Here is a 26,955-nt window from a genome sequence, read left to right as displayed (position 1 = left end):
ACTATCCAAAACATACGTATATGTGTGGCATATCAGTTGCATTCAATTCGATTTTCGAATGCAAGCCACACAAACACACGCACATCCAAATCAACAGATAACGCTTTACCGAATAATATCCGTACATTGGAAACGCTATCCGGCGTTTTTGTTCCGCTCGCATGTGTTCATAATAAAGTGTTAAAACGTCATCATCACCCGACAATATTCGATCTAAATTACATTTGTAAATAATTTTGTTGATAGGAAATAATTGATGTGTTTATCATTAGCTTAACGGTGGATCACATTTGACTGACACGCGGTTAGCATAGATACGTGCACGAAATATTTGATGGCTGATGTGATAGATAGTGGATTGACATGGCTATGCTATGCTCTATTCAATGACACCTTTTTTTATCGGGTTCCATTCCATGCAGTTGAATTACATCTATTGACAAATTGATTAATTGCTAATTGAGCAATTGATATTTATGGATTCAAGAAAGGGTAACAAAAAATTTAATGTCAACATTTGGTGTTAACTGCCTACAATGTTTCTTGTTGGTGGCTCAATTAAGACACTTTTTTTATGGAAGCCATTTATCAACTGTGTATTGTATTGCAGTTTATCTCTACTGTTTTCCTTCTTTTTTTTCGTCTCCTGAAGCTCTAATGTCATAGACATTTTTTTCTATTGAAATTGTTCTGATAAGTGACGTGTTCGAGTGCCGATTAATTTCGATGTTCATTGACTTAAATCTCAAACGCACAGCAACTCATTGAAACAAGATTTGATGGACTCTTGATTCCAAAAATAAAAACCATCCTTGTATTAAATTGGAAAAATTGATAATCATCGGAGCAAAAAAAAAACGAGTGAATCAGGACTTCGGTGAATCAATTGGGGACCGAAGAAACGCGTTTGTAGTAGATTGCGAATCGGCAACGCTAAGCCAAAATGTTTACAATATGCAAATACCGTAAGTAAGTTCAATGTTAGTTGCAATTTCGACCCATTGGTGATTATTTACCTACGTTTATACGTAAAAACTCGAAAAAGAGAGATACAAAAAAAAACTGAAGATTACTTTTAAGCACCGAAGCAAACATAAATATTTGATAATCCGGTAGAAAAACTTATTAGTGTTACTTAAGAACTGAACTTACGTTCGGCAAATTCGCTTCGATTTGTTCTGGGTAAGCATATTCGAAAGGACTGAAACCTTTTAATTTTCACATTAAAACGGTGTTTCGAATGAAATAAACGATATTCTCTGGAAATGTTCCCCTTCTCAAGTAGCTTCTGAATTCATTCGCTTACTGCGTAGGTTCATGAATTCGATGAACAGTGAGTCAGTTACATCCATTTGCAGTGCAGTAAAATCGATACGAAAAAGTAGCAAGCGAGAGAAGATGATTTAATTACCGCATTGATCAGCATCAAATGGACAGAACATGAGGTCGGTGTCGAAGTATGGAGAATATACGTCGAATCCCATTACGCGACGACTACGACGTCGTCGTCGACAACATTCCGACTTGTGAGTTTGATGCGGGAAAGAGTGAGAGTTTGAATTAGTGGAAAAGGAGTGGCTTTCCATCATATTCAGTGTCGAGAGCTGTGCTAGTGTTGAATTTCATTTCCACCAATGCGAAAATGGATTTTAAGTTTACAGCATCCGCAACAATACAATGGCAAATGGCAAAGGCTGACACGCGTGTGCTCTCTCTCCTTCTCTCTCTTTCAAAATATCTCTCCGTTACTCGGTTCACACCACCAGCGCACCAAAACGCATGACAAATTGGTCGGGCCGCATGTGTATTTCGCCGAATCTAGTGCAAAACGTTCCATACATATAATGTCGAAATGTTGTTGTTCAGCGCAATGCATGTGTGACACATGCATCTCGAGTGCCTAGTACAAGCCAAACAAAACAGAGAATTAAATTTATGCAAACCAAATCTGTTTATAATATGCTCATTTATGAGATAAAATTGATATTTAATGCTAAGCAATCGGTTGCTGTGTGTGTGTGTGTGTGCGCGCGTTTTAACCTTTAAAATCTTCGATTTTTCACCCATGAAACCATTTGATCGATGCTTTCAGATGCTTTCGAATTGTAGTGCAAATATTTTAATATTCTATCAAACACTCTTTACATGGGTAATTAATGTATTTTCATTGATTGTTAATCAATGAATGCGAAGTCAATTGATCTTGGGCTCTTGGCGACCAATGGAAGTGATAAAAAAAGTGCCAGCTACAAAAAAAAAACAAACGATAAAAGCACAAAAGGCCGATATTTTCCGATTACGTAAAATTGCGCCACATTGATGGAAAGGTGATGGTGATGGTGATGATGATGATGATAATGGCAAATGATAAGTTCGCTTGCCATTGTGAATATAACCTAGCAAACAACTTAGGTATTCTTATCATTTTCCATTTATTAGATTACAACAAATGAACGAAAAGTAGAAAAAAATTACATGAAAATTATTCGCACATAAGTAAATATCCATTTAACGTCTACCTTCCATCGGATGATGATTCCGGGATGAAAAAGTCCTATTCAACACAATCTCACTCTACCACTGTCCCTCGCTCGGGCGAGCCAGCGAATGATGTGCGCGCGCGCGCTTCCAAAAGTAAATTGTAACATCGTTAGTCGTTAGCCTACTCATTGGTCCATAGCCGATGGATCTTCACATTAACATCTCTTCGCCACTCTCTTCTTCGCTACTTGGAAATCCATTCTCGGTATGGCGAACAAAAGACGGGAAAAATAAAAGCGATTGCGATTGCCATCACAAACAAAAACAACCATATAAGTGCCACGGCCATAACCATTTTGATGCGATGGAATGACAAAGAGAGATTGTTATTTGTAGCGCAATCGGTATATGTTTGGTGTAAATGCCATTTAGATCACTTCCATTATGGACCATAAGCGGAGAGAATTAAATGCGAATGCTCCGCAAATATTCACACACAACATGCTTTTTTGCCATTCGTTTTTACATTTACAAACGAGCGAGCGAGCGAGGGAGGGAGGGAGAGAGAGAGAGAGAGCACGCATGCAAACACATCACACAACATCCGAACAATATGTGAATATTATGCACTTGATCGTAAAACTGTTTCTCACACTAAACACCGTTTAACGTATCCTTTTTGGCTGGCAATGGATGCTGGTAAGCAGCAACGGCAACATCAGAAGCAGCACCAAAATCACCAGTTACATACATCGCTCAACGTGAGAGGAAGAAAGAAAAGAGCAGCAACAACAACAGCAGCAGCATCAGCAACAATGAAACAGCGAAAAATAATTTGCCAAAATGTATTTAAAAGAAAGGAAAAACAACCCTGACACCGTATAATCGAGGCAATTATCCCTACCTAAATATGGCATGCGATCAGAACGCGCACACAATGAACACGCCTACATGCCATGAAAAACCACTCCTTCGCCCAAGCACAATGATGTGCTGCGACGCTCAACGGAATAAAACCCGTCGACAACTGACATTTTGTACACACAAATAAAACGACTCTTGCACACCACCAACTGCCACACTGTGACTGTCGTCCTGCTTGCGCACACACGCACGCACCACTCTCAACCGCTACATTCCTGTCGTGCTCGCTCTATCTCTCGCATTTGCTAACTCACTCGCTCGTTCGCTTGTGAACCGCATGCTCTCGCACCAACCGTAACTGTTATTGTTGTCTGCTCCCTCTTTGGCTGCCTGCTCGCATGCTGCTGCTGCTGCCTGCCTGCCTGCCTGCCAGACAGCACTATAATTGTGTTGGTTGAAACCCACAGAAGTAGTTTTTCGTTTTCAATCAGAAAGCTATCAGAATGAAATTTAATGCTGATATTTGGGTGTTAATAATTTCGATTAGACAACACAAACAGTTCTAATCGTGATTTCAAGGTGTTTGGACGTATGTCATTACACTGTATTATGTTGCGACTACGACTTACCAACTGACGTTATTATCTGAGGCACACATCATTTTCACTCAAATATTTTCTCCTGCATTTTGTCAATGAACCCAATTTTTGTTCATTTTTTTTTTGTTGATAACAAAGTGAATTGTTTACTACTTTATGGATATTATTTGATTTTTCCTGAAGAAAGCTGTGCATAAACACAGACTTTTCGGAAGAGAAGTAGACGAAGAGAATAATTAAATTTAGAACAATTTTCAAGTGTTGAATAGAACAGTTGATCTCATCCCAGGAAATCATGTATAAATAAAATTTGTTGTTATTGATGTGGATAAAAGTTCCGTCGATGTTATCAACAATTCTTCGAATAGAAGTCGAATCATCTACAGTGACAATCTCGTTGTGTCATTGATTTATCTGAAATTCGTACGGTAAACTTGAACTCTTGTTATCAAACACCATTCGTCGGAAATTCGAATAACTTCGTTTGAAAAGTGATCGAAGTCCATCTGTGTTTTTTTTCGATGTTTTATTCATAAGTTTCCTTCAAGTTTGTGCATTAAAATTCTGGGAAAATTCCGTGATCAAATTTATCAGGACTCTGGAACAAAAAACTGCAACAAATATACTGCAAAATACGTTCTGAATTGAATCAAAAGACAAATTGAGATTTATCACAAAATAAACAATAAAAATTACAACGCAAAAAATCTGAATTATAAGCACAGCTAATAAAGTTCACAACAACGTGCTCGACGAAGTGATTCAATCTGAAGTCAACTTTTGTTTCGGATTTAAGTACCCAAACACACACACACACAGACACATACAAACAAATGTCACCCGGTTCAAATACGCCACGATCAAGTGAAATGCATTCGCCAAAAGTAACGCCAAACAATTTGGAATCAAGCACAGTAATCGCACAAAACACAAATTCTATGTCACCGTCATCCGTATCACCACGAACAATGTCACCGCCAACCGATCGCAATGGTTTTATTGGCGACAATTTCGGTGGATACCAACAGAGTTTTGCCAATTCAGTGGTTCCCTATCAAACGAATGTTCCACCGAAAAAGTCATTTTGCATCGATGCTTTGTTGTCGAAGAATCATCAAAGCAATGGCGATCAATCGCCCGATGCCAATCGTTTCCTGAGCGACGATGACACTGGCAACAAATACAGCGACGATCAACGCGAATACATGTCCAGTCCAGAAGATGGAATCTCAAGGTAAATAAAATGCCATTTTTGCCTGTTAATCGAAAAGGAAATTCATAAATTTTGAGTGAAAATGACCAAACGAATGCAATTGTGTTGTGAATAAGGTCAATAATTTGAAAAAATCTATCCATTCGAATATATATGGAGCTCAAAATGTGAATCGCCGACGGGATGTCAATACCCATTTGAAACACGCATTACACTCTTGATATTGATGCGTGCATTTTTGCAGGTCTGAATCGCCATCATCACAGCGATCAAGTCCACCGATAAGCCCGGGTTGCGAAGACCAAATGCTCGATTCGCATGAAACATTTAAAAAACCATTACCTCCGATGCGACCACAAGAATTTCCACCATTTTACAGTGGCTATCCGTACCATTTAATGCAGCACGGCACCTCGGCATTTCATCGGCCAATTGATGCATCGGGAAAACCAATACCGGTAAATGAAAACAGCATTTATTATTAAAATCAAGTGCAATTAGGTGTGCATACACGTTAGGCGAAACAATTTGTCAATTAAATTTATTTACACATTGCCAACCGCAAAGTGTTTGCATCTTAATTCGCGAATTAGTTTATATGGTATTTAGCACGTGCTCAAAGACGATGTGGCTCTTACTCGCTCTCTCTGCATCAGCGACACTTAATAGTCGGCAAATGCAATATTTGCGATTAGGCTAAGCCTTTTCCACGGTTTTTAATTAGTTCTTCTTTGGTTTTGGTATCGTTTGCAGTTGCACATGAATCATGGATTTGTGCCACCACATCTGTCATTAGAGTTTCTAGCCAAGGCTGGAATGTTTCATCCACATTTGCCGAATTTAGCGGGTAAGTTGGTTTTTGGCTGATATTTTTGTTGTGTTTCTTAAAAAAATACACGCTTTTTTATGAAAGAAATAAAAACACAAGAGTCTGTAACCTTTTTTTTGTAGTGTGGTCATAACTACAATAATAAATATTTTTCTCTGTCGAAAAAAAAGTAAAACCGATGGAATTTTACAAGAGCACATAAACATTTCTTGGAGAGAAAACGATTGATTCATACTTTTTACTTGATTGCGTCGGCCCTTTGCCATTCGACGATTCCTCAAAATTTGTTCGGTTCAGCCAATTAAATATTTATTTATTTGCTTATTGCCGCCACGATTTATCGGAATTATAAGCGGCCAAATATTTGGGGATAATTTATAACGATTCCAATATAAATATTCAAAAACGTGCCATTTATACGCAATCACCAGTGATTTACCACGGCGATTCGTGAAAATATCACGCACAATGTCATGCACATCGATCGGCTGTCAATGGTTGGAAAACACTCAAAGCCCATAATCAAATACGAACGAAAACATCAAAAATCAACCATTTTTGCAGCGGCGCTGCGTTTTCCGTTCCGAAAATGTTGCGCTGGTGTACATCGTACGTAGTGAAGAAGGAATACATACACAAAGTCAGTCAAATAGATACAGCCAACAAGAGGAGGCATTTTGCTGAAAACGCCATTCTGATACATAATTCATAAATATTCAAATATTCATTATACAAACCAAATTTGCACATCGTTGACTTCTCGATACTACACACGGGCAAATACTGACAGAAAGAGAGAGAGAGAGAGAGAGAGAGAGAGAGCGTTCGCAATCGGTCGGGATATACAGTAATGCCGACTAGAGGTACCGATGCGACGCTTATTTGTTCGATCACTCGTTGGGGATAGTACTTTCACTGAACGTGATGACTTATCGCCATATCGATTGCGTTAAATTTCTCTGTTTTTTTATTTTTTTTTTCGTTTGGCTTCCACTCACTTGGGCCACATTCAATCAGTTCGCTTGACCTGTGATGTGAAAACGAAAATGTCTTATCTATTGAATTGGATGATGATATTGTGTTCTGATGATACTCAAAAAGATGCCAAAATCAAATTCCATGAATTTGATGCCCTCGGTCGTGTGCTGATTGCTTTGGGATTTTTCCTAATGCCGACACACACACACATAAATGTTTGAACAATTTTTATTCAATTTTCGAATCATTGCATTTCGGGGGAACGAATTTAATTATGACACTTTCGTAGACGATTGTTTCATATTTATTGAAGCATTTCTACCGCTCCTAATAGATCTATGATTCTAAAAAGATGTCGCTAGAAAGATTGTGTCAATGCCATCACAGCATTCGAAATTCTCTGTACCTTTTTCTCTCTTTGCTCACTCTCTTTCTCTCTCCCTCCCTGTCTCCGTTTCTATTTCTGCACCCAAACCGATACGAAACTTCATAATTTTTGTATGCAGTGAGCATTATGTTTATTTTGATTGTTGGTTTATTTTAATCCAATTGTTCACATTCGTTTACCTGAGCGTTTGTCACCCGAGTGCGACACATACACACATAGTCTTCTATGAAAAAAAATGAAACAAAAAGTCATCCGGCCAAAATTCGAAGTGCAAACAATCGTCAATTCTTTATTCATTCAGATCAATCAAAATACAACCAGAAAAAAAACATATATGCACGCACACGCACACATAAATGGTAGAGAGGAGCTACAACAATAATACCGAATGCAAAAAAATAACATCAACAAAATCAATACAAACACGTAAACACACTAAGCAGCCAAGAGTGAAGCATTTGTTTGCACAACAGACAGTTTTGAAACAAACACTACTCACACGAACAACTCGTGATCGATACGTACCTCTATGACGAAAAACTTTTGTGCCAATGATTGCCGCACTTTGCAACCCCCACAAGATTCCAAACGAAAACTGATGCGTAACACATCAACGAGGTACGCGCGTGAATGAGCTCAATCAGTCGCCTGCCCGTCAGCCACCACCGCCAAAATACCAAAAATACACGCCATAAATTCGCACACAAATTCATCGAAAAATATGATTCGTGCAAATCGGTGAATATAAGTTTTAAATGGGGTTTGGGAGGATTTGGATCAAACGGCTTTTGTTTGTGTTGCGATTTTGATTCAGCAGTTTCAAATTTAAATCGATTGTATGATTTTCCAATGGAAAATCAACGCAATGCAATCGTTAAATGACAAACAAATGCAAATATAATTGATATGCATCCACAGAAATGAAATGGAGCCGAACGAGAGAGCGAAAAAAAGCATGCATATGTAAACGATTGCATCGGCAGGCAGCAGCGACAAGCCAAATGCAGTTTGCATGAAAGATAAACAATCATGATTTGCGTATGAAATTTCCGTTTGTCTTCGGTTATTCATCCGCATACGTCGAATTGAATACAACTTAATCTAAAGTCCGATTGAATGAAAAACAACAATTTTGCCCATAAAAAATGTCCTTTTTGTAACAAAAATACATGGAAATTCGGGACAAAAAACAGAATCACCGTTGGATATTTGTTTTACTTCGATTTGTTAGTGACAACAAGTGCAGTCATCGTTTAAAAGAATAATTTATTCGCTTTTTATTTGATTACACGTGTTTTTTATGGCCGTTCAAAAATGGGCTCCCAGTCGAATGACAAAAAGACTATCATCCGAATGCGAAAATTAACGTCCCGAATATGCGCGCAACATTTTTATAGTTTGCTTTCTTTTTTTTAGTCATATTCCATATTGGCTAGAGAGAAAAAATCATATTCATCAAATTGGCGTCAGGATAACGCTTCAGTTTTCCCAATTTTCAAAATCCAATTTAACTCACCAGAACCAAAAGAGAGGAAAGAGCAAACGGACAATTTATATCATGATCGAATTTGTAATTTATCTGGATACAATTACGCAATTTCATCAACAATCTGTTTGTGTGCTGTTTTTTTCCCTCCAGAGTGGGAGAAAGGGAGAGAGAAATGCAGATCAAGTCGATTTTTTTTGTCGGCCACTGTTTGATATTTATTTCAGCTATTCACCAAATTGAAATTGGGTTTTTGACTGCTTATAAATTTTTGATGCAGCAATAAAATAATTGAAGATAAAAACCCCAGAGACGCTGATATCTTTCGATTTAAATGTTGGTCAAAGATTGTCGGTGTGTATGTATCAGAGAGTCAATTAATGCAATGTGAAATGAACAAAACAATTTGAGGCGCCAGCCAATCGATGCGTATTTCAAACGGTGCAATTAATAATCCAAAATTATCGACAATTTCGTTTTGTATACAACAATGAAATGGGCCATCAAGTGAAGCAATATAAATCGTCGAGTGTGTGTGTGTGTGTGTGTGTGTGTTCGTTTCAAGCATGCAACAAAAATATTGCTGCTGAAACAATGCTAAATGCAATCTGTATATATTTACCGCGATGTTTGCACATTTTTTCGCTTCGCTTTGTTTTGTTTTTATTTCACAGCAATAATTTCCTGTCATAGTTTTGAATGTTTGAGCATTTCAATCGATTTTATTTTTATTATTGGCCATTATTGATGGCATACTCCGTGCGCAAAGCATAAGAAACAACCACTTGAAACTATATGACACGTAAGAAATACATCGCATCAAATCCAATTGCCGAAAATTGGTCTTGTGGAAAATGGCGAGCGAGCGAGGGAGAAGAGAGCTTTTAAGATGATGTTTAATATTTCCAATTGAAATTACTCGTTTCGTTTTGTGAGTCATTTCATTACCATTATAATTCATTGCAATCGCACGCATTCAGATCACTTGAATTGTCCTAATGAAATAGAAAAACAAGAACATTGACATGGTGCCTTCTTCATCATTTCCAATCGTGTTCTCTTTTCATTGTTCCTACTATGAATATTAGCCAAATTGCAACCATATCACCACTTCAATCAAATCGAATACAATTTTTTCGAGCACCGCTCAATGTCAAGTGTCTTATTTGGCGCATGAATAAACTTATGTTTGATGTAAAAAAATTTTTTTTCATTGATTCATTGAGTTTTCTGTGTGATTTGTCGTTTGTGTCAAATTACCAGGCAAATGTGAGAAGCTGAGACAGAGAGGGGGGAGAGAGTGATCACACCAAACAAATGACGTCAACTGACAATTTTCCAAAATGCAGCAAAAAGACACGCATAAAAGCAGATAAAAGCCAAGACGAACCCATAAACACATACTTACCATATAATTTAATGTGCGAAATAATCTCAACGCATCGAACAAATCCCACAATATACACACACACGAACGAACGATAGCACGAACGGGAGGGAAAATCAGTTAAAATACACTTGTGCCATTTTCAAATGTTTAGCAAATACTTTTACAAATTGCCTTCACATTACCCGATTACTTGGAACGGTTTTGTTGGTTTGTGGGGCGGCATAAATTTCAATTTTCCTCGTCTTCTCGCAATCGTTGTTTTTTTTCCCTTCTCTCTGCTCGGCTTGCTTTTTTCCTTTCGCTTTTGCTGTCGCTGACGAAGCGAGCAATCGAGGCGAATGCTTTTTTTTGGGTGATGGTGTGCTGCCGCTGCCTATTTGATTTGGGGATCGTTTTTTTTTGTGTATGTATGTGTTTGTGTTCTGTTGTTTGAGATGCTTCCCTCCTCAATCCTCAAACGAGCTCGGTTTTTCGTATCGCAGCACAACGCATTCTTTATGTGTTATTTACCATACAATTTACTCAGATTTTCCACAATTTAAGATAAATTATGTGTCTCTTTTTCGAATGGCAAACGTTAACATAAAGTAACTTTTGTTTGTAATTCACCAAGAAGCAATCAAAGTTTGAATTTCAACGTCATAAAAACACCAGCGCACCAACGCACCACTACCACGACATGAAATATTCTCGCATTTAATTTATCTTCGTATCGATGTTTGGTTTCGTTTAGCTAAGTCAAACAATTCGCAAATCATCATACATTTTGAGTAACATTTATTCCCATATCGATGTCGATGTAACCCCATTTACTTAATTGCAAACCAAACAAAAATGTTGACGAAAAAAAGCGATTCCAATCAACTTTTTCTTTCGAGTTTTTAGACCTTTTCTGGTTAATTTTTCGATAATGACTTTTAACCAGTCGCTCGACAAAGAAACAACAATCGGCGGCATGGCAAAAGTATTCTGGCTTTGGATTGGCGCGCTAATTAGCTGTACATAACAATCTAAATCACATTTTCAATTAATCCAATTTGAAATTCGGTGCAGACCAACGATATCGATTTCCGGCAACCCCCACAGTCAATGCCTCAAAAACAATGGATCGTTAAATAGCGCTATGTATCCATGGCAACAAAAGATAACTTTCTTCATTTTGTTTCGATTTCGCTGTCTCTCGCCCTCTCTCCCGCTCTTGCTGCTGTTCAAATTTCTTTCATAATTGGGAAACGCGTTTTTCCCTCTTGTTTCCGGCACTGTAGTTCGACCCAAATTCACACAAATACACAGCCCCGAATCCATATCCATTTCATAGCAGCTTGAATTCATTTACTTTCTATCCACTGCTGGGATGTCTCTCGTTCTCTATCCATCTCTTTCTTTCGTTCGTTCTATTTCATTATCCAGTGAGCAAGTCGCATGCTCCCTCATTCTCCAGCCCGACAAAACATGAAACAATCATCGAAACTAATCACCAAACCGAAAGCATTGATGTTCATGTTCATGCTTTACTGCGCTTACATTGCTGCCAATTTATGCCATCGCGTTCGCAAATACAACACACATTTTGATTGTGCCCATGCTCGTGCCAGTGCCTGCATCGAATGTTGACGGCAGTTTTAACGTTTAACGTCAACAGGAAACGAACACTGTACACTGTACACTGTACACTGGATACAGTGAGTGAATTTGTACACAGCCATTTCGAATGGTTGGAATCATTTTGGTTTTGCGCCAAATGTGGATGTATCGGTGCATGTGCGAGCGCTCGCATTTGAAAAACGCCATTACAATAGAGATAATGTAGTAGACGTCTCCCCATTAGCAATGGATTATAGCCAAAAACGATGTAAATTCAAGAAGCGAACACCGGGAACGAAATGAAATGGCGTTTTCAGCATATTTTCCCTGGATGTTGCTCTCTTCCTCCCATTCTCTCTTTCCCACTTTTGTGTGTGCTTTTCGCTGATGATTTTCCATGGCAAATGTATATAATCACATAAATATTTGTGGCTGCAGTCCCAATAGTTTATTTGGCGTTTAAATACGGCTGGATTTATATATATATATATATAACGGGGCGATTCACCTATCGCCATATTCGTCGTTTTTCGATGGTATATGATGCCGCATAAATACAAGCGAATTTTTTCGTTCTCTGTTTCGCTCTTTCTCCTTCTGTTTGGCATCAGTGTTTTGTGTTCCTTTACATTCTTTACTTTTTCCGGTCGCTTACTTCTTTTGCCAACTCAGTTTTATTTTATCGCATAGTTTTTGTTATTCCGGTCGAATTGTGCTTGTGTCGATAGATGCGTGTGTATGTATTCGGGATGTTGTTTTGACTTTGTCTCTTTTTCTCTGTCTTTCTCTGTGTGTCGATTGTCCCCAGCGTAGCAGTGCAATTAGCTAATCCAATTTAGAACGATCTTTCATATTGTATAAAATTTAGAGTGACACATCCTCACCACGTAAGGAATTCGAAGGGCGTATTCGTAATGTGGACCTTGTTGATGTTGTTTTCGTTGGCTGGCGGCATCCAAAAACTACACCAAACAATAGAGACATCTTGTGGAAAGCACAACATCATCCCATCGACGGCAGTCTCGAACAATATTTTATACACATAATAAATGTTTGGAAATTTCTTAAAGTTGTCCAAGCCAAATCGAATTGTTCAAATTTTTTTCTGATGAATTTAAAATCGCATTCCGCATATCGTTGTGAAGCGGAGAGAATGGTGGCGAGCTATAATTTGATTGCCGGAACAATAGCAATCAATGATATCTCGGGCAAATTGGCCAAGCACGTAAAAATTAATGAAAATCCAATTTTGATGATCCAAGTCAAGTATGCTCGTTTGGTCACGTATCGCATGGAACGAGACTTAAATGAACAATCATCGAATTGTCAATATCTCATTTGGATGGCAATTGTAAATGATCCCAATCTCACCATTGAAAAACAGGAAAAAAAAGAGCGTGGAAACGAAAACGAAGCACTATAAAGAATTTCTCGAATGAGCGATGAAATAATAATCGCATCAAAAGTAAATCAGCATCAACAGAAAAAATGGGCAATGACAATGTGAGTTCAGAGCGATTCACTCGGCTTATTACACGGAATTGTTTCCGTGGATATTTGAACAAAATGCAGATGCTCTGCTTTATTTGAACACAGCATCAAGATCGTCTGATCCAGCCAAAAAAAATACACTTGATCACGTATTTCGCCCTCAAAACAAATCCCATTCGTTTGTAAGTGACTCGATCTCGAACACAATTCTCGAAAGAATTCCACACGCACACACAGCAAAGAGATCTGGAATCGATTGAGAGTCAAAGATGGGTTTGATGTTTGAAACCTCTTCACGAGTCATTGAGTTCAAAACAAATAAATTTGAAATGAAAACATTTTACATTAAAATATTGAGGCATCGGGCATCCAACTCAACATTTAGTTTAAAAAATAAAAAATTTGTCTTTTCAATTTTATTAAATGCCTATTTGCCATGTGAATGAGCAATTTCAGTCAAATGCTTGTGTGTGTGTGTGTGTGTGTGTGGAGTGCTCGCATTAAATCAATACACCAGAAAAATATTTGAAAAGTTTTCTACTTTATTTCGATGTAAACACATTCGCCTCCATAGTAATTGTGTGATTTATTTGTTTGCTAAACAGGTTCGCAATCACCATATTGTGTGACGAGTGTGATATGAACAATGGGGTGTATCATCATTGCCATTAATACCGATCAATTAGATCAAATTGCCAAAAAGTAAACATCGAAATGTGCAACGATGTATCGAATCTCCGCACTCAGAAAATTTAATGGTTGGCACATCGTAAAACTATTCCAAATCCGCACAGTTTGACTGCATTAGCGAAACAATGGCTTATAATTGGTATTAGTTTAGCAGGAGTTTTTTTTTTGTCTTCTTCTTCTATTTGATTGCTGATTCGAAATGTTTTTCGTTTCATGGGTTCATAATTCATTGTAAAAGCGCACAGATTTATCAAAAGCAAGAGATAGAAGACGGAGCATTGTCTTCAAACAAGTGTCCATGTCCATAGCAATTAGGTTCGGATTAAATTGCCAGAAAATTTTATTTAAGTTGTCGATGCCATAAATTAACTGGCATTTTTTTCCTCTCCTTTTCGCTTTCGCTATCACACACTTGTACATATTGATTTTGGTCCTTTGCCTGTGTTCCGACCAAAGTTGCAAGTCAGAAATGACTTTACATATGGAATTTGTTGCTTTTTGTTATACTATAACACACAATGCGAAAAGTTTTCGTATATCGATTGGACAAGAGGAATAGAGAGAGAGAGAGAGAGAGAGAGAGAGAGAGAGATGTTCGTGAAAAAAAATTGCCATCATGGGGGAAAAATCATTTAGTAAGTAATACTCGATGAATTTATTGTCTAGCAGGCGATTGTACGGCGATCAACTGTGATAAATACTCGATGCATTCGACTGGGTCATGCCGATTGATATTTACCAATATATATCCCAAACAATTGTCTGCTGACAAACAAACCATTTTTGTTGAATTCGAAACCTGAGCAACGACTACGACGCATGCAGCGACTTGTCGAAATACACAGATACAGAGAGAGACACTAAAACTTTTTTTATTTCATTTCGTTAACACCTCTTTTGTTCGCCATGAATTATACCGACTGGTATTGATCTTTGCCGTTTCGACAAACAAACCGATTCCGCACACACATACATCGCACAATTGGTGCAGTGCACTGTGAAATTTTCTAATTGAACCATGTGTTTCATTTTGTTACAAAAAAAAACGTATCTTTTTTTATGGAAAGTTTTTCTTTCATCTGAATGTGCTTCCTTGCAAAAGGTCTTTCGGAATCCAAAAATTGAGACAAATCTAGAGAAAAAAAATTATGCGTCGGAAGGAAAAAGTGTTCGAAAGAAAAAACTGCATAAATTTGCTGTAGCAAAGCAACAAATTTTCAACTTGCCTATCTCCGTAAAAAGCGTTGTGCTAAAACAGTGAACGACAGGCGAAAAAAACTCAAACTGAGATACGGTTCATGTGATATAAATCAAATGGATAAAACCGCAATAAATGTTAACGCACTTTGATCCCTTTTTCAATTAGATACAATTAAGAATCGTCACTTAGCTTGATGGTTTTCGCCCTAACCCTATGCGCTCATTCGTTCTCTCTCTCTCTGCCACCAGTTGGTTGTTGCGTGCGCGCTTGCTCTCACTCACTCACTGTTACGTCCTTATTGATATTGCTATTGTCGCAAAAACACTAAACGATGCTAAAGGGAGCTCAACATTTTTGTGACAGATGGTACTGTTTACTATTTGTATAACCGACAACCAGTTCGCAAACGTGAATACACTTAAATGCTTGAGCTGCGACATTTGGTTTCCTCTTTGGTGTTTTTTTTTGTATATCCTGTAGTTGCGCACTTTTTCCGCCGCTGCCGCTCTATCTTTCGCTCCTGGTTGTAGTCGTGCTGCGTGTGTTTTTTTTTTCGTTACGCAATGCATTGAGTACTAAACATTCGACAATTGATCACCGGGAAGTGTGTAATCTTTATTAGATGAAATTATCGCAAAAGCCATAACAAATTAAAAAGAAACACACAACGAGGGTGATATTAGAGTAATTGGCTCACTTATAGAAAATTTGTTATTCATAATTAGCTTAGCAACCTGCCAAACAATATTTCCGACAAATCATTTTGCATATATGGCAAAAGCGTCTATTCACTTTGAGCACGGTTCATGTGTCACAGAAGGAAGTAAAGCAATTTTTTAAATTTCTGTTCCGGGGAGGCTGAAGAGCGACGGCAAAACATTTTCCGATTTAGTTTTGAAAGTTTTGCAAAATGTTTATCAAAGATAATGCGACAATTTTACACCCTTTTCGACAACGATTTTGGCTATAATCTTCGCATTAAATAGATGCGTTGTGATCGTAGTGCGTTGTATACTGTACAACCACTAGAAAATGAGCGTAGAATTTGCGTACGTTTTCATAAGATAAATAAATAAACAGAAATAAAGTGATTCACGTTGGTTGCGTCTTTTAGGTGGTAAAATGTGCGAAAATATGCTCATCGGATTATTAGCCGAAGCATCCCCATTCGGCGGAATCAAGAGACGAAAGCACACATAAAATCATTACATTTCGCATTTCATCAGCATTAGTGAGAGAGCTGGTGGAAAACGCGTTGATCCAAAGGAAACATAGGCCGAAAAGCACCATCACATTTGGCTCTTCTCGCTAAATCATACATCCGCCTAAGCATCCAGCCTACACACGTACACACACAAACACTCACATCTGTGTCATTCCGAATAAACGATATTTAGATAACAAATTACAATCAATTTATTCATTAGCCCTCAAAATGATCCCTTTTTTGTGCGCTATTGTTATTATTTGATTTGAATTTAGCAGGTTTTAAATGTCCCTAGTAAAATAAATAATGTGCCTGTGTGTGTGTGTGTGTGTATTGTTTGCGCATGCAATTGGCATTTGTACGTGTGTCTCTTTCTCTCGGAAAATTTATTGTTTGTACAATAAGAGGCTGCCGTGGCCCATTCTCTGTCTCTGCTCTCGTTCTCTCTATCTCTAGCTTGTCAAAATACGTGTGTCGCTATTGTTCGGACAGATACAGAGTTAGTTCAAGATGAGTGCCATTCGGTATGAATTAGAGCGAACGTCAAAAGGAAAACACATAGCACATCGTGCCTTTTGCCACAACAAATCGAGCCGTAGTAGAAAGAAAAAACCGTAAACCGGCAATTGACGATCCTCATCATACCTAAATGAATGTTTAGTGTGTTTTGTTTCACTCGCATTTGAATTATATATTCATCACTTTCGGTTGTCTATCTGACATTTATCGAAATCATAATTGTTGAGTGGCAGTGCCGCTGCTTCACCATTTCCCACCTCTATCAAGTACCGAACAGCCGTAGCGGCGATGTGTTGATGTTGTGTCTATGTTATTTTAGCGTTCATGTGCAAATGTGCAAATAAGTGCTTCATTTCAATTGGTGCCATGCTCCTTGGCTGGCTCCGTATCCACCATCCACATATCCGCGCACACCCATCACACTGGCAATCAAAGCTAGAATAATATTTTTCGGTTTCTCGCACCACGAAGGTGTCATCCATGCATGGCACACAGACAGCCAATTCAAACCATTACCACGACCCATGCAACACTGGAGTGTGTGCTGCCGTTTATTAGGGATTTTAATATTTATTACACTATTGGGATTGACCGAAAAATTATGAATATTAATGTGTTGCACATATTTCAGTTTCTCGGTACGTGTCGTTCGTATAACGACAGACACTCACTGACTCAGTATCTCTCTCTCTCTCTCTCTCTCTCTCTTCGGCCGCGTCATTTTTCGCCCGAATAAATTATCACAGTGTTATTAATTGCTTTTTCCGATTTTTACCATTCCAATTGAGCTTTCAGCACGTACAACTTGCCCGAGATGAAATCAAGTGACACAAAATGTGAGCAGAACAAAATAGAGTGGAAAAAAATATGGGATAGATTATCGGCAAACAAAGGCGAACCCCGGATTACATTTGTCGAACAATAACACTAGTTATTTTATAATTCTGTCACAAAACACAAACACACACAGTCCGACCCATTGAATTAAAACAGCCGGCAAATAATCCATAAAGACAAAAAAAATGCATACAGATTGCCATTCGCCAAATATGTTTGAAAGGATACAAAATAGTTCGGTCTTCACCGAATATTATGCACTGCATATGAAAACGATTAATTTTAGATTCACTTGTTTGATCGTTAATGCTCCCATTTCAAAACTAACTTTCCGCGCTGAGCCTCAATAAAATGCATGACTGATTTATCCCTAACAGCGAGAGATTAAGAATCAATCTATTTGCGTTTAATTCATGCGGAAAGAGTCTGGATTTTGTCACCAGCAAAACAAATACACACATGCCATTTGTTTATCAAGCCTCTTTTGATATGGTCGACTTGATCCATTTGCCACAGTTGTTCAAATTTTATCCGAATATTTATGCAAAAAAATTAATATCAATTGTTTGATATATTAAAATAATTTTTGCACATTAATTCTAATCGGTGATTAGGAAGAAGGGCATTTTCAATTGCTCTTCCAAAAGAAAATCCTAAAAATTCTTCCATTTCAATTCTAAAGAAGAAGAAAAATTGTCTTCATCGGAAAATTTATTCAAATCAGAATCATCGTAATGAAACTACTCAATAATCATTGATTGCATTTAGTCAACATCAAGTTGTTCTCCATTGGTTGGCTGATTGGTTGGGTATCGTTCATCGTATAACGATTTTACATAAATTGACCAACATTTACTGAGTGGAAAAACAACCGAAACACTAGATTATGGATGCAATTGGAGATGTTGTGCAGGGCGAAAAGTCGAGAATTCAATGTGGCACACAATGTTGATTCAACTAATAATCCATTTTAATGCTGATTGTTGCATTATATTCCTTTCAGAATCATTTCGCCAATACTAAATTCAAAGTACACACACACAGCATTGTTGCGACTGTTTTAAATTTTCTGCATGTGAATATGTCATATTCTGGGCTATTTGCTTTTTTCATTTGATTGGATTTTTGTTGTTGTTGTTATGAATTGTTCATGCAATTGCCTTGTGCAAAATTCTCCGAAAATCCATCGAAGCATAAGCAGACAGATGAGCAACAACATCAGCAGAGCGACAGCAGCAGCAGTAGCAGCATGAATTTTTGATATTACTATTTATGATTATGTGGGGAAATGTTTTGTATTTGTGTAACATGGCCGAAAGGACAACGCCAATCGAAACGCTACAAGCGAAATAAACGGGATAGAGAAAGGCAATCATCTTCTCGGCGACTAAACAAATAATATCCCAATTCATACTTGATTTGTAATATATTTGCCGTTTAAATTCGGTGTCGTAAGTCAGTGTTCCGAAATGCAAAACAATTGAGCGTTTTGGGCACAGAGGCAAAGAGAGGGAGAGGGAGACGGAGAAGAGAGCCAAATTGCAATTGTGTACTTTCACTTTATTGTCTTTAATGTTCGTCAGTAACATCAGTTTGTATGCATTGTCATTGTTAAACACAAAGTAAATTGGAGTACATATATCTATCTATTTGACTACTGTTCTGTTGTGGTAAATGCCATCAAAAATGACTCACATACACACACACAATCAACACGATCAATGTACAAATAAACAGTAAACGCACAATACAACAACCAAAACTAGAGATAGAATGGTATTAAAATTGTTACGATTTAAAATCAATTGTTAGAACATTGTGTCATCAGTTTTAAGTAGCTAACTAAATATGCTAACTGATTCGGAAAATTCAAATCCATACCCAAGCAAATGGTGTCGAGCAAAGAAAAAAATAATAATAAATATACAATCGTTAGTCGGTCGGTCGGTCGGTCGGTCGGTCGATCGACAGATAGTAAAGACGAGTTCGCCTCTTTATTTTTTGTTTAGTTTTACTATCTATTTACACTAACACCTCTAATTTTGATCCATTTAACAATGACTTAATTTTTAAATTACAAACAAATGCACCGCTGCTACGCTGTGCTCTGCCCTGTGTTGTGTGCAACAACGCTGTGTTTCGTACAGTTGTGCGGTACATATCTTCGGCACCCTTCGTCACAATATTCATCTCTCGTTTGTTGCCGTTGATAAATTTTTATTTTATCGCTTTTAATTCATTGGCGCAACACCAAAAGTGACAAAACGCAATGAATGGAAAGGGGACGATTGTGTGTTTATTACTATTATCCCGTACTATTGTTGTGCATTGATGCCGACTCTCTGTTTATATTGTTGTATGAATGTGACGAAATCCTGAAAGTACCACCGCTGCTTAATTCAATCGTCAAAAATGGATAAAGAAAAAAGAATTAGTCGTCATCACAATAGACAGAATATCCTGAATCTCGGTATCAAAAAGGACGTTGAAAAAAAAACTACTATTGCTTTTGTGCTCAAACTGTGAACCATTGAGTCGACCAAATGTGAAAGTGAATGGGTCGCAACAGAGGAGAGCGAGTGGAACAAAAAATAGTGCGATAGGATTTAATCGGCTGCGAAAATATGGTCAATAGTTGTTATTATTTCTGGTTGCGTGTTGACACATATGGTGTTAATTTCCCTTCAATTAAACCATGCGGCGGACAATTAACAAGCACCAGGCAGCCTGCCTGTGTCTGCAATAACCAGCATCGGTTGCAACACCAGGCACCAAATGCATTTGCTTCATTATTATGCAATTTATAATCGCATCAGATACGATTGTCGTCGCCTATGAAAACATTCGAATTTGCACACAAAAATTGACGCCGCAAAGAATGATATCGTCATGCGATTAGAAATATCCCTGGACGCAACAACACACACAAAAAATTCTTAAACTAAAGCCATATTTTTCGATTGTAATCCCACTATTGTTTCCGATGTGTAAACGCCAATTGCTTTACAGCATTGCATGCTCAAAACGCACACTTGATTACTTCAAATTAACCAGAACGGTTTTGTATATTGACTGTTGACACTTTGTGGAATTTGTCGTGATTTTTGTTGTTGTTGTTGTTGTTGTTGTCGTCCTCGGTGAAACGGTTGTGTGCATTGAGCGCATAAATCGATTTAAACGATGTGCTTGTCTAGTGCATTTCACTTCCACTCCTCATTCGCATATGCCACACGTACGGAAAACTATTTGGTATGTGTAATTAAAATGACACTAATCATGTTACCAGCAGCACTAGATTTAAATGAACTGCACAAAACCACGTATCGTCTGTACGCAGTCAAAGAGAGTGAGTGCATTCAAATTCTTCGAACCAACGCCAGCAACACAACATCATAATCACATCGCCATGACGCTCCACAGCGTATGCATGGAGAACGCTTGAAATCTCTACTGCATTTTAAATGTTAATAGGTATGAATAACACATTCAGCATGCATTCCCATTAACTGCTCATGTTTGCCGAACTAATTTGGCTTTGTCCATCTTCTTTTGCATCTCATCGTTCTTTTCGCTATTCGAACCGAAATTGAATTTAGCATTGCGAACACGGCACCGAGTACGCATGCATGGAAATTTCTGTCATTCGTTGCTTGCGCACACACACACACATATATACACACAGGCAAAGCGCATGGCGAACAAATGATTCATTAGACACATTTACCCGGAAAAATCAACGATTCAACTCAATTAGAAGTCTTAATTTAGGAGCAATTAGAGGGGAAAAAATATGGCCACGGTTATCAACTGGATTAATTAATTTTCTCATTTAATGTTTTGTTTCTTTTCTCTTCCAGGTGGACTCCATATGCCGCATGCAATGTTGGGCAAAACAAGACGGCCACGAACCGCCTTCACATCACAACAATTACTCGAACTAGAAAAGCAATTCAAACAAAGCAAATATTTGTCGCGACCAAAGCGATTTGAAGTGGCCAGCTGCTTGCATCTGTCCGAGACACAGGCGAGTAAAATATCAATTTTTAAGCGTGCAAAACTCTAAAACATCACCACTCTCTTTTATTGTATACTTAAGTGCAAATGATTTTATGGGCCATTTGTCGTGTTGAAAAAAATGTTTTGCAACGACTATTTATTATATGAATCGCATTCGAATTGATTGAGAGCAATAGAACACAACAAAAAACGTATCCGTTTTTGTTGATACTTTTCGTGCGTTTGGCAAATGTATGATTGTGTTTCGTATCACATCACAGTAGATCTAATAAATCCATTCAGTCGATGAGCTCAGCAGCAATATTCTGATTCCTTTTTTTTCTGGCTAAACAGCAAAAGACAAATACCTTACTGTCTATCCGAATCAAAATAGACAGACGCATAAATGACATCGAGCGCCTCTGTGATATGAAAAATTAATGATAGTCCGTCAGATTTGGTAAACGAGATGACACAGTACAGCGTAGCATGAAAGAAGCTAAATGTCGAACATTCTGAGTGGAGATACGAAAAAGCGATGTGCGACGACAACAAGACCACCATTGCCATCATCGTTCGCCATTGGAAATAGTCGCTATTCGAATACGATAGAGTTTGAGAACACAAATAACGATTTCCAAGATTTATGTTCAAGTTATTTTTTCTCTCACTCTCCCTCTCTCCATGTTGGTGTGTATGTGTGAATGTTTGTTTGCTTGTTTGTTTGTGATCTTTAGCTACAAAATCAAATCACTTTCGACTTGCCAACAAAAATACAAATCTAGATAAATGTTTCATCATATTTAATTTTTCATCTTGTTCTCGGTCTAAGTCGCAATCATCGTTGTACTTGGCTTTGGGTGTTTTTTTCTTTCTGTTTCTTCTGTTGTTGTTGTTGTTATTATTCCTCTTCTGACCGAATGTGTGTATGAGTTAAACATGATTTGGTTTTTTGCTGTTTACCCTAGAGCTTTAACCAATCCGAAACGGAAAAACAACAACGTACAATTCGCAACATCGAAGTGCACATATGAAATGTAGAAGAGAAAAAAAACACGCGCACATACAGAGAAATGATTATGCTTCTGATTGTGGGTTTTCTCTAAATGATAACACATTCATAACACACTGAACTACAGCAGAAGAAATAAAAAGAAAATCATAATCATTGCAGACATTTTCTTGCATATTTCATCGTTCATCGTTCATCTTTCATTCTGTCACTGCCTAATACCAGATAGTTTGTTGCGGAGGGTAACTTGTTTCCATTTGCCGGCAACCATAAAAAAAATAGAATAATCGCATTCAAAGATATCACACAAACGGAATCTGTGTGTTGTGTGTTACGTCGTGCACCACGTTTGCCACATAAGTCTCAACACAAATATATACCCAAGCAACGCCCACACTTGAACACATTATCTCATCCCTCTCTCGCTCTCACCCTGTCTCCGTAGCCCTAGTAGCTGTATTTATACGTTGAAAATTTATATTTGGCTTGTATACTAACTGACTTTTTTTTCTATCGTTTACCGACAACAAAAAATATAGGTTAAAATCTGGTTTCAAAATCGCCGAATGAAATGGAAACGCTCGAAGAAGGCACAACAGGAGGCCAAAGAGAAGAAATCCTCATCTTCATCATCGTCGTCATCGTCATCGGGTGGGTCATCATCTGTATCAACATCGTCGTCATCGTCCAGTTCAACGCAACCACCGATCTCAGCGCCCACCACTGGCAGCTCAACACAAAATCTCGTCTCAATTCAATCCATCAATGGGCCGATCAGTGACCATATCGTTGTGAATAAATCGACCGATAAAATGCTTGACGCTAATCTACTGTTGAGCAATGCAAATGGATTTCATCAACCAAAAGCGATGGCCAATTTGGAGCAACATCATCGGCACATTGTCAATTTGAGCTCGAATTTATCCGAATACAATAGCAATTTATCGATTGAAGAAAGTATGCAGGCAGCGGCCAAACTCAATCGACGCCCCATGATTTTTGCCGATGGCAATCAAGACATCCATTTTCGGCCGTATGTCGTGTAACCAGCAAACGAATCGAACCTTCATTTAAATTGAACACTCGAATAATCCAATCAAACAATTTTTTTTAGGTTCTGGTCTTTATTTCTTTTTTTTTCTTGCCACTCAATTTTTACTAATGAGTGAGCTTCATGGCTCGAGTTGTACACACACACACACACACGCTAAAGTTACAAAAAATTACAACCCAGTAAGTTTGAATAAATATTCTAGTCTTTAGATATTAATATTCATAGCATTTGTTTGCAAGCGTAGATGTTAAGAATCATGTTTTTTTCTATACTTATTTCCATCGTTATCTTTTGGCAACAAATTTTTACGTTTACTTTTCGTTTCATTTCATTACTATAGGCTTGTCTCAAATGCTTTTCATTTATACATAGTATTCCAAAGTGGTTAAGATTGCTTGTAATTTGATAAGTTAAACAAACACACACACACACACACAAAGTAAATGATGTAGTTTAGTGAATCTATTCCCACAAATATTTCGCGTAGTTGTCTTTTAAACTATGTCATTTTGGGCACGTTATCATGTTGCTAATGGTGAATTGAAACGAATTTGGGTCACACTTTAACAACTTGATTTGCTGCCAAGCAAAAGGAAAAAGAAAAGAAAAAAACAATTGGGACATTCACGCTTTCTCAATTCCACACGCAAAAAGATGAAAAGAGGACTCCCCGTGAGAATTAGAATCAAGTATAAATTAATTTGAAAGATGCGCTTACGGCTGTTCATTAGTTTCACATGATACTTACTGACCATGAAATGTCTCGAAATATTTCCAAAAAATACAACAACTAAAATCAAACAGAAATGTAATTGAAATAATTTCAAATATAATCCACATTGGTGTAATCACTTTTTAATCGATAAAATTGAACAGCAACAGAAAAAAGTTCGAAAGATGTAGAGATATTCGTGTTTGCATCAATAGTAATTGCATAATGTTAATCATTCCATTTTAAGCATTTTCGAGAGTTACATTTTAGATCATCTAAAGCTAGAAGTTAAGAAACCCTGTAAATAATTCTCAAAATTGAAAAACTGCACACAAACACCACACACACATAAAAAATATGTCATGAAAAATGATCAACTTATTTAATAATTCAAATCACCATGTCAACACACGCAATAAAACAAATGCCCGCAAGACATAATCCACTCACAGATTCCAATTGTATAGATAATAAAAAATTTTATGAACGAATTTAATTTAACAAAAAAATGGAAGAATAAAATTTAGATCTTAAACATAAAATGAATCATCGTTGCGTTATTTTTTCCCCTTTCATGGTGTAAATTGAATCGTTGTAATGAGACAATTGATGTTTCTACTTTATTTCATAGCTATGACCATTGACCAAGAGCCAATCAAGTGATTGCGCGTGTTTCGTATTTCATGCATATGACTGCGGGTGATATGTTCCATTCAGTATTCCGTCTTTTTTTTTATTCCCGTGTTAAACGAGATAAACGAGATAAACGTACTAAACGTCCATCTAATGGAATTACCATAATTAATTACAATAAAAGCTTCTTGTGCAAACAAAGCGTTCTGGGTCGAGAAAAGCGCGTAGATAAGAGAAAGAAAAAAAAGCGCGAGCCAGCAAAAGCGGATGAGCGAAGGAGATAGAGATAGAGCGAGAAAAAACAATTTGGGCAAAGGAAGTTGATGTACGTGTATTTTGTGTAAAAAATAAACGAGAGATAAAATGGTGCGAGAGTTAATTTGCTGTTGCTGGAAAATGGTAAATAAACAGACGCCACATCATCGAATTAATGGCAACATCATACACAACGATAATATCAACATACGATGCGGTAAAAATACGCATTTAGCGAAAATGTTTTACAAATCGACCCATTTGTCTACAAATGAATGACAATTTTGTCGATGTCGTCGCCACGATGCCAATGCCACCACCACCACCACCACCGTCACCCTCACAAACACACGGCGATCAGGCCAATCCGAACAGAGGTTAAAATTGAAAAGCACAAAAGAAAATCTAAATGAAACCATTTGCCGCGTTTTTCCATTGCTATGCTATGGTTTGATTGGCTGCTTGGGGGAAAAGGAACATGCGAATATTTAATGGACGATATGTTGTATCATGAATTAGCAAGCATTAAAGCGCAATACAGTGCGAAAATCGAAGATAAAATGGTATTGGCATGCTCAGAGAAACGCGTGAAAGATCAAACGAAGGATATGATGAACGCACAGTTGGAATAAAAATGAGATGAAGGAAGCACACAGCACACAGTACATACACCCGCACACACCGAACTAAGTGGCGAGCAAGCAAGCGAATGAATAAAAAAAAGCAAATTCCCCACAAACACATGCACAGCATCATTATTTTATGTACAATGTTACATACAGTTAAATGAGCATTAGAGAAAATTCGGATGCGGAACGGGCAAGAAAGAGCGAAAGAACGGAAGAGATGGAGAAGAAAGCAGAAAAAAGCTGTTCCACTGATGACGCCATTTTGAGTGAAAATCCTCTTACTTTCGTTATGTACATACGAAAAGGCCATTGTGAAAATCGGATGGTCGTTTTTTCTCAATTTCAGTTTCGTTGTTCGTATTGCCGTTACACTGTCCATCAAATGGAAAATCTATTAGAGCAATCTTCAATTTTCAAATGAAATGGACGAAACTTGAACTCAGCACAACACGAAAATTCCGTTATTGGCGAACACGAGAGAAAGAGAGAGTGAGAGAGAGACGGAGATAAAGAATCCAAATCACATTATTGAAACTGAAAATCTGTATTTGATTTCGGTGACCAACGTCCACATACATACAAAAAGCGCCAACGTTTTGGTTGTAAATGTTTATTACTCTGTGGCCAGCTGGACACGCACATCGAATACAGAGAAAAAAACACAGTATCGCATTTGCTCCGTTTTTTTATTGGATCGACCGCAATTGCCATTATGTAAGTACAATGAACAAACCCATCCAATTCTCTTCGCTCTCTCTCTCTCTCTCTCTCTCTGTCTCTCTCTCTCTCTCTCTCTCTCTATGTGTTGTTTTTTTATGGCTGTTCCTTTTTTCGCAAAGAAAGGAATCGTGTAATCAATACATGTTATCTGAGAATGGTTTGGGAGTTCCCGATCCGAAAAAGGTAA

The 26,955-nt window shown here is 37.6% G+C and overlaps 1 protein-coding gene across 2 annotated transcripts; it reads left to right on the top strand.

Moving 5' to 3' along the window:
- Window positions 1-3,896: 3,896 nt before the first annotated feature.
- Window positions 3,897-25,073, top strand: LOC129579257 (brain-specific homeobox protein). 2 transcript variants are annotated; one of them, XM_055469126.1, is made up of 6 exons: window positions 3,903-5,178; window positions 5,402-5,615; window positions 5,911-6,004; window positions 21,615-21,781; window positions 23,305-23,807; window positions 23,880-25,073. In XM_055469126.1, exons 1-6 carry the CDS (start codon window positions 4,778-4,780, stop codon window positions 23,932-23,934), a joined length of 1,434 nt encoding a protein of 477 aa, XP_055325101.1. In that variant the 5' UTR covers window positions 3,903-4,777; the 3' UTR covers window positions 23,935-25,073. The 2 variants fall into 2 exon arrangements, with proteins under 2 accessions (XP_055325102.1, XP_055325101.1); XM_055469127.1 differs by having other exon boundaries at window positions 3,897-5,178; window positions 23,305-25,073.
- The last annotated feature ends 1,882 nt before the right edge of the window (window positions 25,074-26,955 follow it).

The sequence above is a fragment of the Sitodiplosis mosellana genome, unplaced genomic scaffold, assembly GCF_009176505.1.
Source record: "Sitodiplosis mosellana isolate CC-2019 unplaced genomic scaffold, AAFC_SMos_1.0 Smas_scaffold_6226, whole genome shotgun sequence".
Taxonomy (NCBI): Eukaryota; Metazoa; Arthropoda; class Insecta; order Diptera; family Cecidomyiidae; genus Sitodiplosis; species Sitodiplosis mosellana.
Note: the sequence above shows the minus strand (reverse complement) of the source record. Positions and strands in the feature narration are given on the sequence as shown.